The sequence below is a fragment of the Trichophyton verrucosum genome (genome assembly GCF_000151505.1).
Source record: "Trichophyton verrucosum HKI 0517 chromosome Unknown contig00670_1.f1.exp, whole genome shotgun sequence".
NCBI classification, from domain to species: Eukaryota; Fungi; Ascomycota; class Eurotiomycetes; order Onygenales; family Arthrodermataceae; genus Trichophyton; species Trichophyton verrucosum.
This window is the reverse complement of record NW_003315292.1, coordinates 12,880-23,542: the sequence shown is the minus strand read 5'-3', so window position 1 is coordinate 23,542 and position 10,663 is coordinate 12,880. Positions and strand designations below refer to the sequence as shown.

General features: G+C 49.7%; 3 protein-coding genes across 3 annotated transcripts; 1 reads left to right on the top strand and 2 right to left on the bottom strand.

Moving 5' to 3' along the window:
• Positions 1–748: 748 nt before the first annotated feature.
• On the bottom strand, positions 749–1,990 carry TRV_06102 (uncharacterized protein; the record flags this gene model as incomplete). Its single annotated transcript, XM_003019768.1, has 4 exons — positions 749–1,125; positions 1,157–1,575; positions 1,742–1,773; positions 1,838–1,990. The coding sequence occupies 4 exons, from the start codon at positions 1,988–1,990 to the stop codon at positions 749–751; spliced, it is 981 nt and encodes a 326-aa protein (XP_003019814.1).
• A 1,055-nt stretch (positions 1,991–3,045) lies between these two features.
• Positions 3,046–7,529, top strand: TRV_06101 (uncharacterized protein; the record flags this gene model as incomplete). Its single annotated transcript, XM_003019767.1, has 5 exons — positions 3,046–3,462; positions 3,492–6,218; positions 6,281–6,531; positions 6,586–6,886; positions 6,921–7,529. 5 exons carry the CDS (start codon positions 3,046–3,048, stop codon positions 7,527–7,529), a joined length of 4,305 nt encoding a protein of 1,434 aa, XP_003019813.1.
• Positions 7,530–8,304: 775 nt separating this feature from the next.
• On the bottom strand, positions 8,305–10,593 carry TRV_06100 (uncharacterized protein; the record flags this gene model as incomplete). Its single annotated transcript, XM_003019766.1, has 1 exon — positions 8,305–10,593. One exon carries the CDS (start codon positions 10,591–10,593, stop codon positions 8,305–8,307), a length of 2,289 nt encoding a protein of 762 aa, XP_003019812.1.
• Positions 10,594–10,663: the final 70 nt, after the last annotated feature.

Here is a 10,663-nt window from a genome sequence, read left to right as displayed (position 1 = left end):
TAGAATGAATTCGGAGAAGCGATCGGACAGGTTGTATAGACGTCGTATGCCGGCAGCGTGCGAGTGAAGGAGTGGCTAAGCGATCGGTCGTTCCAAGGGAGTCTTGTGGGTGTTCCTGACCCAAACATTCATCGAGCGCGCGCGATCGGCTGCAGAATCGTAGTACTAGACGAAATAAGCATTGGGAGCTGACGTTGACGACAGAGCGAGGGAGCCCACGGGCAGGGAGAGGGCGGCGGCGGCGGCGGCGGGCGAGAGGCTCTTTCGCTGCGTCCTTGACCGTGAGGACCTGGCGCAGCGGCGGGAAGACGAGGATGCGGGCGTGAAGGAGATGAAGAAGTGAAGTTCGGCCTCGCTGTCGTTTTCTCTTGCTCGCCTTTTTTTTTCGCTGCCAGAAAAAGACGGCGAGGAAGCTCGTCAGGGGGTCGACGAATCGGGTTAGTCGGCGGCGCTTAGTCAGGGGCCGCGATCTGATTAAGCGCAGAAAGGTTAATCCGGTATAAAGGTGCCGGGCGGGCGGGCGGGAGGGCAAGATAAGGGCTAGGTCGATTGGGCAGGCTAAGCAGGGAGGCGGCACTAGAGTAGCTAGATTGCTAGATGGCAGATGCTATGTACACGACGGGGGAGGTGTCCAAAAAGTAAAAGGACCGGGGGTGGGAGAGCTACAGGCAGAGGTACAGGCCGCTGGGCAGAGCAGGAAAAACAAGAGATGCCTGATGCAAAGCTTATCAGAGCAATAACGGGGCTCCTATATAGCTAGCCACTCCAGCCGCATCGAGGGTGGTGAGGAAACGGGGCTGGTCAATGACGCCTTCCCGTACTTCCGCAGTCGAGTGTAATTGTATGGGAGGGGTGCGAGGAACCCGGCACCGGCAGATGCAGCTGCAGCCAGCCAGAAGGATGGGTCGTCAAACGCAACCACGCCACTGGTCAAGTGGTAGTCCACCAGGTTCTGCACGGTCTCCATCCCGAGCATCGACACAAGGCTCATGCCCGCTGCCGTTTTGGCTGCAGCTTTCCATGACAGTTGGTCGCGGCCCAATCGCAGTAGTACAGTCTCCAGGAGCATGGACGATGTTAGTCCCGAGGCCACTGCACGGTATGTTAGCATGGGCATGTGCAGACCTACAAAATAACAACCAGGGTTATGACGTACTTGCTATTCCCATGATGAGACCGGTTCCAATGCCAGGATAGCATGACTGCAGGAACCACATGGCAGAAAAGTCACCTAGGCTGCACCCGATCAGGCACCGGAACGTGTTGACACCAGCCCGCTTCCAAGTCGGCCGTGAACTCCAGAATCCCAGGGACAATATGGGCTCGTCACTCTTTTGGGACTTTGCGCAATGGTGTGCAAACCGTATCATCGTGAGTGAAGCAGGTATAGCAGAGCGGAATTTGTGGGAGAACGAAGTATCCCTAGGAAGCTGGCGGGTCCAGGGCAGTCTTGTAGGTCGTACCACGCAAAATGACATGTTTGCGAGGGTATCCGTAGGTATTTTGTATTCTGGTTCTGTGTATAGGTCTTTTCCCTCAATGGCAGCTCTTGTATCCCTCGTCGTGAGATTGTGGCTGCGTAAGCAAGCTAGATATATGAGGCCACAGCAAGAATATGCCAGACACGGCTATTCGACGAAGATTGCGACTATCAAATCCGCTACGGTACACGCTCCACCCAAGCGTGAGAAGAGTGAAGAGTAGGAAGGCAGGCCGAAAGCGCTCGAAGATGCTCACTGACGCGGTTCCAATTGATAGGAAGTCAAGGACAACCTGCAGAATAAAAGACGGCGGTTAGCTTGGTTGAACAACTAGATATACCGTCTAGAGAACTCACCGGAAGCCAGCAGCAAGAACTGTGAAGCAGGGCAAAGAGGACTGGAGACAAGCTGGCTAGAACTCCCTGAGGCTGAGAATCTTCTTTCTGGCCTGGAGACGGAGACTGTTTGGTCTCGCTGGAAGACGATGGCGAATTTTCACAGCAAGACATCGTACGAGAAGGAGTCTTCGTATATTTAAGGTAAAACGATGCTGGTCGGCTCTTCCTTCGCAAAGCTCAAGGCCCTTGTCCGCGTGGTTTTTGCGAGCTTACGAGCCAGGCGATTGGTAGGGAATCAAACGAAGCTTGCGATGGCTCCCCTGTTGACATGCGAGGAAGTGGAGTGCTCAAGGTTTTGAAGACTTGGTATCCTACCAAATTGATACGATAGAGAGGACTATTCATGCATTAATTGAATGAAACAAGGCCCTTCCTCCTTTACTGGTTTTTGGTGGTACTACTGCTAACTACCAAAAAGCTACAACGGCGAGCTAGCAAATAGGACTCGGTGAACAATGGAAAGGCTCCTTAGCCTACCTCCATATCAAAGAATGCATGTTCAGTTAGCTGCACCGCCTCCGTCTACCTCCATCCCAACATATGAACCTGCCGCCAACGCCGTCCTCGCCGTCCTCACCATCCTCGCCCGTCATCTATCAACTTTTTATCTTCTTTCAGCCTCCAACAACTGCACGTTACACATTACTAAGCATCCTCACGTGTTGATGGCGGACTATCGATAATCCGTCGGAGCCTTCCCAAAGCGGCTTCGGCCTTTGTCGACCTTCCAGTGAATCTCTTGATATTTGAACACGAAAGAAAAAACAAGAAGCCGTCGAGGAGAGTGGGCTGCTTCGATATCAAGGCCTGAGATGAGCTAGGAGCTGTGGATGCTGTGATCCTTCTCTCTGACATGCTCTGGAGAGCTTCGATTCGCACACTTCTCCACTAGACGCTGCAACGTCAACAGGCAGGTCTTGGGCTCTCCAAGTAAGTTCCCCCCCATATTAGCTGGTTGGGCATCTCAGTAGCACAGCTCTATGTTGTTGGTGTCATGGACCCTTTTCTTGCCTGCCTGGAAAGTCCAAAAGCATCAGCTGTCATTTTGAAGGCTCATGCTCTGACGCAATACTAACCGGTGCGCCTCTAGATACAATACCCACGCCCACCACCGAACCGCCGAATTTGATATGAGCAGAAATGCGCCTTCTCACCCGCGCTACAGTATGACGCAGGAGGTAGAGAGAACTCCTGGCTCGAGCCAGAGCAAGACGGTCCGAGTGTCTTTCGAGGCTACCGCCGACCCGCAAGCTTCCAATCTGGGCATCCAACCGTCTACGTCTAGCAACGGAGGTCACCATAGATCAGCCACCAGTGGCGCCGTCCAGTTCCCTAGTAGTTCGAGGTCAATTGATGACGCTGGACAAGACTCACATTCCTCTGCGAACGAGTCGAGGCCGCGCTCGAGGCCTAATATCAACGGCAACAGGCGGAAGCCTGCTCTGATTCGGGCAAAAAGTGAACATTGGCATGACCTTGGTCCTGATGTCAGGGCTTTAGGAGGTGAGGAAGAAGATGTTCAGCTCCGCCATGGCTGGCAGGAGGAATACACCTCCAGTGAATACTTGAAGGTCTTGAACTCTGTGAGTTTGAGTCCCAGCCTTTTTTGTAGTTCCTTGTGCTGACAATGGCTGCTCTGCAGAACTTTTACATGTATTTTACTGAAAAGCGACATGATACCAATGGCATCCCGAAACAACCGGACGAAGTCTGGAGAAGCCAGGATTGGCGCATGAGAGATAGACTGAAGACTGTCTCCGCTGCACTTGCTATCTGCCTCAACATCGGAGTAGATCCACCAGATGTAGTCAAAACAAACCCCTCAGCGAAACTCGAATGCTGGGTAGATCCAACTTCCACGACCGGAGCGCAGAATAAGGTTATGGAACAGATTGGAAAGAAGCTACAGGAACAGTACGAAACACTCAGTCTGCGCACACGATACAAGCAGTACTTGGACCCCTCGGTGGAGGAAACGAAGAAATTTTGTATTTCCCTCCGACGAAATGCAAAGGATGAAAGGGTTCTCTTTCATTACAACGGTCACGGAGTCCCGCTGCCCACACCTTCTGGCGAAATCTGGGTATTCAACAAGAACTACACTCAATATATCCCTGTCTCCCTTTACGACCTGCAGACATGGCTTGCTGGTCCCAGCTTGTTTGTATTCGATGTTTCTCATGCGGGTAACATTGTTCAAAACTTCCATGCCTTTCTCGAAAAGCATGAGAAGGAAAATGCGGAAGCTCGCAAGAGAGATCCTATTGCATCCCTCCAAAATTACGGCGATTGCATTCTCCTTGCTGCTTGTGAGAAAAACGAAACCTTGCCAACAAACCCTGACCTCCCTGCAGATCTCTTCACCTGTTGTCTTACCACCCCTATCGAGATAGCCTTGAGGTACTTTGTGCTTCAAAATCCACTGCAAACAAGTCTTTGTGTGGATGAATTTAGGGTTCCGGGACGCCTACAGGATAGAAGAAGTCCGCTGGGTGAACTTAATTGGATATTCACGGCAATTACAGATACCATTGCTTGGAACACCCTTCCTCGCCCCCTATTCAAGAAGCTCTTCCGACAAGACCTCATGGTTGCTGCTTTGTTTCGGAATTTCCTACTCAGCGAACGTATCATGAGAACTCACGAATGTCATCCAATTTCTTCACCGAAACTGCCCATTACACATACTCACCCGTTGTGGCAAAGCTGGGATTTGGCTGTTGAAATGGTCCTGGCTCAACTTCCGGCTCTCATTGAACAAGAAGAAGGCACCAGACACTACGAATACCAGCATTCCCCATTCTTTGCTGAGCAACTTACGGCTTTTGAGGTGTACCTCTCTTCCGGGCCTACAGAAAAGAACCCACCAGATCAACTCCCTATTGTCCTCCAGGTTTTGCTCAGTCAAGCTCACCGGTTAAGGGCATTGATTCTCTTGAGTGGGTTCCTTGACCTCGGCCCGTGGGCTGTTCACCTCGCTCTTAGCATCGGTATATTCCCTTATGTTGTCAAACTACTCCAAAGTGCTGCCCAGGAGCTTAAGCCTGTCATGGTCTTCATCTGGGCCAGGATAATGGCAGTTGATCATACAGTACAGAATGATCTCCTCAAAGACAATGGCATCCACTACTTTATTACCATACTCCATCCTAATTCTCCCATACCCGTTGCAAATGTCAGCGATCACAGGGCCATGTGTGCGTTTATTGTTGCTATCTTCTGCAAGCAGTACCCTCAGGGACAGCATGTTTGTTTGTCCCCGGAACTAATTGAGGCATGTTTGACTCACCTATTGGATACTGAAAACCCCTTACTACGGCAATGGTCATGTTTATGCCTCAGTATGCTGTGGAATGACTTCCCGGAGGCAAAGTGGATGGGTATTCGTGCTTCTGCGCCACCCAAGCTCTGCGAACTTGCAGCCGACCCTGTTCCAGAAGTTAGAGCAGCAATGCTCCATGCCCTCACCAGCTTCATTGGCATCCCAGACCTTACCGATCAAGTAGCCCAGATCGAAGAGTATCTCGCTATGGCAGTACTCCCAATGGGCTCTGATGGTAGCGTTCTTGTGCGAAAGGAATTCCTGGTTTTCGTATCAACTTTTGTCAAAAGATATCAAAATAAATTCATAGTTGCAGCATATGAGCAGCTATTGGAAGAGAAGCAGGTCCTAACAACTCAACCCACCGGATCCCCGCTAATGTCCCCTCCTCAACCATCTGAGAATGGTGTTTCTCAAGGCACTGTGATCGGTTCAATTTGGAAGCTGGTTCTTATCTTATCTGTCGATCCGCATCCAGACGTCGCGCAGGATGGCGGCATTATCGTTGACTATGTCCACAAAACTCTTCTAGAATCACCGCTCGGTGGTTTGGCTAGGAAAGCAAGGGAGGACATTCTGGAATTATATACCCGCGCTCAATCAAAGAAAACACAACAACAGGAGTCCATTGATAACGCTAGACCCAAGACCCCTCCGAGCCAACAAGCACCCAAGCCAGAAGGATATCTCTCCCTAAGCTTAAGAAGGACAGCTAGTGTCGCTGCATCCCTTAAAAATATGGCCTTTGGCTCTTCATCAAATAGTCCTCAGCCTCCAGGCTCCCCCAACTCCACTACGTTTGCTAAACCCCAAGTGCCGAAGGGCCGTGTTACAGTTACGCCTAGGGGTCGCGCACCTGCTGAGTGGACTCGGCCTCCAGAGGTCAATGACCAGCGTGCCTCCGCTAGATCATACCAACAAGCACCTACCCCATCTTCTAGAGGATTTAAACTTAGAGATGTGAAAGAAGAACCTGTTATTCCATTGGTTAGTCAGTTCTTAGATTGGTCAACAGAGGTATGCATTACTATGAATCACCTGAGTCATTTATGAACTACTAACTAACATCCTCATTACAGTATTTCCGAGAACCCCAAATGAAACCTAATGAACCGGATGAGCCCGGTAGTTCAGACTATAACGAACGCCTCTGGCGACGAGGCAGGAATGAAAGAATCATTGTTGAAACGCAGCCAATGAAGACTCGAGCTGGTAGTTCTCGCTGGGATAACTCGGTTTCTCTCATAAACAACTCCACTCAGCCAATGAAGATGTGTTTCCACCAATTCGAAGACCATCTTGCAGTGGCTGACGATAGGGACACAATATGGTAAGCTTGTTTGCTGTTTCCCTATGTATCAATCATAATCGCTAACCGATGTAGTATCTGGGATTGGCAATCAAATACATATCTCAACCGATTCTCGAATGGCAACCCTCTAGGGTCAAAAATTAATGAAGTCCGTTTCATTAACGAAGATGACCAAGCTCTTTTAATGACAGGCTCCTCTGACGGCGTATTAAAACTATTCCGCAGCTACGAATCGAGTAAAAATGTCAAGGTTCTCACAGCGTTCCGCGCTTTGCCTGAGTTGATACCCAGTAATAAAAATGCCGGACTCGTCCTTGAGTGGCAACAAGGTCAAGGCAAAGCGCTAGTAGCGGGGGATGTGAAGGTTATCCGAGTATGGAATGCGGCCACCGAAGTTTGCACAACAGTACGGTTATACCCTCCAACCTATTGTCCATGTCATAACTAACAGTCAAATCCAGGATATATCTGCTCGCTCCGGATCATGCATTACGTCCCTGACCTCCGACCAAGTAGCGGGTAACATCTTCGTTGCAGGATTTGGCGATGGTGCAGTTCGTGTTTTCGACCAGCGCCTGAAACCAACCACGGCAATGGTTAAGGTCTGGAGAGAACACAAACAGTGGATTACCAACGTACACATGCAACGAGGCGGAGTCAGAGAATTGGTCTCCGGTAGCCGCAATGGTGAAGTCCGACTCTGGGATCTAAGAATGGATCACTCGATCGAATCAACGCAGGCAACCAAAGACACCCTGCGTACCCTAGGTGTTCATGAACACGCCCCGGTTTTCACCATGTATGTCTGCCCCTATCTCATCAACCCCTTTGGAGCTAAACTAACATGTTGCTTGTTAGCGGAACCAATCGCCGTGAAGTCAAGACATTCAATGTTGACGGCACTCATCTATCTACCTTCGAACCTCATAGCAGCTTTTTGCACCATACCCGATCCTCCCCAGTCGTCAGCACTGTATTCCATCCTCATAAAATGCTCCTGGCTTGCTCGACTCTAAATGACAACCACATCAACCTCATATCATGCTAATGGGACCTTCTCATTCTTCCGCGCACCAATAAATAGAAACTTCACACATATCCATTTTATTTACTTTTCTACAACCTCTTTACGCCGTCGATAGGATTTCTTCTGTTCTATTCTCTGGATACGCAGCCTTTATTTTCAACATATTATTTTGAACCTTTTTACACCTTCTGAGTTTTTCCCAACCTGCATCTTTACAACTTGCCCTTTCTTGGTTTTCTCCTTTTGCTTTTCTTTAATACGATGAATGGCTCACGAGCATGGATTCTCTTAGTGGAAAGAGGCTAGGAGTTGGAACATTTTTCAGGATAATGGGTTTATCGCCCCTTTTATCTCTGCGTTCTTTCTCAATAGTTATATTACTCCTTTTTTCTATCGTACCTTTACCCCCAAGTATGAGCCCGTGATACCAGGCCACTGGTTAGGGATACTCGCTGTATTCTTCGAATCCATTTTAAATGTAATTATTTAAACGGAAAATGACTATCATTCCATGTAGTAATTTAACTACTAATTTTTGAAATTAGATGCTTCCTTACGAGTGCAGACTTAAAGACCGTTCTCAATTCTGTTCCATTCCAAGGGCAGCAGCATATGCATATTGGAGTGAGAAACCAAATATCTGGCAAGTTGTCATGTTGCCATCTTGATCTCTCTCTCTCTCTCTCTCTTTTAATATCACATTTCAGGTACTTGCGCGGAAGAAAGAAAGCAGAAAAATGGAAGGGGAAATTCCTGTATGCTTCTTAGTTCCTCGTCTCTGACCCTCTAAACGGGCCCGGCTGGATGTCAAAAAGGCTGAAGTTTCCGTCCTTAGAGGGTTCGCAGCATTCATCGGGGGCTGGTCCATATTGAGCGAAGTTTCTGGACTGCTCTTTTGGGTTTCCTTCAAGGTAAGATTGAAGATTAACGATAGCCTGGGCAAGCAAAACCGTGTTTTGCTCAGCTGACTCATATAGCTCTTTGGGAATCGCAACAGGTTCCTGTCCATTATCGCGGGTTTGCAAGTTTTCCTTGATTATGGTATCCAAACGTTCGCGGAGGCCCTCGTTCCAACGGTAGTCAGCACGATACCATTTGAGAGTTTCACTGACACGAGAATTTCGTTCCTTGGCTAGTAGAATAGAGCGGCGTTTGCTACCGATAGGGCTTTGTTGTAGGGTGTTTGCGGGTGGTAGAACAGGAGGTTGCTTGCCAGCTTCCGAGGTGGTAGCAGTCTCCGCCTTCTTAGCCTTCCTTTCAGCCTCTTCAGGTGTATCCACAGTCCATGGAACGGGACGGTATATCCCCACAGGGTCACCAGCGTAGTTGGTAAAACGAGGACGAGTTAAGCCGGGAGGCGGGAAACTCCGGCGGATACCTGGTTGCTGCGTGGCAGTGTTATTCCTTCCTTCGCTTGGACATGGAGTAGCTGATAGATTTACTTTGGTAGAAGTAGGCGATGGAGCCCGAGACCCAGCCGCGACTTGTGGAGACGCTTCCCTTTCTTGAGCCATAGCGGCTTCACGTTCCTGGCGAAACATTGCAAGACGTGTAATAGCTAAACCTCGAATATTATATCGTGCTGCTAAGGCGGTTCCTCGCTCGAGGTCGTTGGAATAATTTTGAGAGGAAGGGCTGGGTAAAGAACGTTGTGGAAGTTGGTGGTCGTGGGGACTTAAAGATGCCGTCATAGACTTCTCAGGAGCCAAACTTTGAGGAGCCAGCTTAGGTGCTACCAACTCTCCCTCTCCGGCAGTCACATTCCGAACAGGAGCTGACTCTGGCTTTGGCCTAGAGGGAGCGCCGATAAGGTCGAGGTAATGATCGGCTTGGTTAATGGTGAGTCTCGAAAAGTCGATATCAAGTGCGTTGGCGATTGATGTATCTCCCAAGCGTTCCATCATCGTCTTCTGAGCGTGGAGTTTTTCCTCCTGTTTTGAAGGACTGATGTTATCAGGCCCCGGGATGAACGGGCCCGTTGGGGTTGTAGGTCTCGTCTTAGAGGTAGGAGTGGCCACCGAAGTCGCAGGAGCTGATAACGTTGCATTTTTTGTGTGCCTTGCGAAATTAACCTGTGGAATTGAACGTGGCATAGATGGAGGAGCAAATGCTGGAGGTGTGTAATGTGAAGAACCTGGATCGACTGAAAAGCTATGTTGTCCAATGTGACGAGCACGGTGAGGGCTGTGGAGATGAGGATTGAAGTGAGCAGGAAGTTCCACCGCGTGTCCATGATTCCCCCCTGTCTCCATTGCAGCCATATTCTGCAGCGGATGAGCTGTCAGCGCTGGGTTGATCGCAGTAACCACCCTAGAATTCGACCTCGTTCCCGGAATCCCATGGTTGTGGTAATAATACTCCATCTCTGTAGTATTCTCAACTCCGAAACTGGCACTCCCCTGTGTGGTTGTAAGGTTTGGCTTGGTCGTGAGGGCAGCTAATGTTGCAAGTGAGCTGGGGCGCGTGGACGTCAGGTGGCCGGTCTCTCGAAGCTCGCGGCTGATACGACTTGAATGTTGGTATGCTGGCTGACTCCGTTCTCGCCCTTGGGAACGAAGACGGAAAGATGGCGCACCTCGGTAAAATGGCCGACCGCGTTCTTGTTGGGGGTAGTGAGAGAAGCCTTCAGGTGATGTAGCCGCACCAGCAGCAAAGCTCTCTGCTTGCGCTGTGGGTTGGGAGTGAACATAGGAGTTGTTAGTAGCAGGGTTAGCAAGTGCAAGGCGTGAAGCTGCATCATAAGTAATTGGTGGCTGGGGTCTGAAAGTATTCTCCATGTAAGAATAATGGTGAGTGTGAGTATGAGTAACCAAAGGATCAGCGCCCAGTTTATCCCTAATCACAGAAGCATACTTAGCAGCTTCCCCAGGATATCCAGCCAATCTACCATAAGATCCAGTATACTGAGGCGGGGGCCCTTGTAGTTGGGTTGGCCTTGAGTTAAAGGTTTCTACCTCCTCTGGCATATCATATGGAAAAGGAGGGAAAGGGATCGTGTTTGCGCCCTCAGGTTCCCTATTCCCTGAAGACTGGCCAAGTCTATGCGGATTCATGGCTGCCCTTCTATCTTTTTCACCTTAGTGCCGGTAATTGCCGGCAAATGTAAGTTAAAGTCTGGGGTAA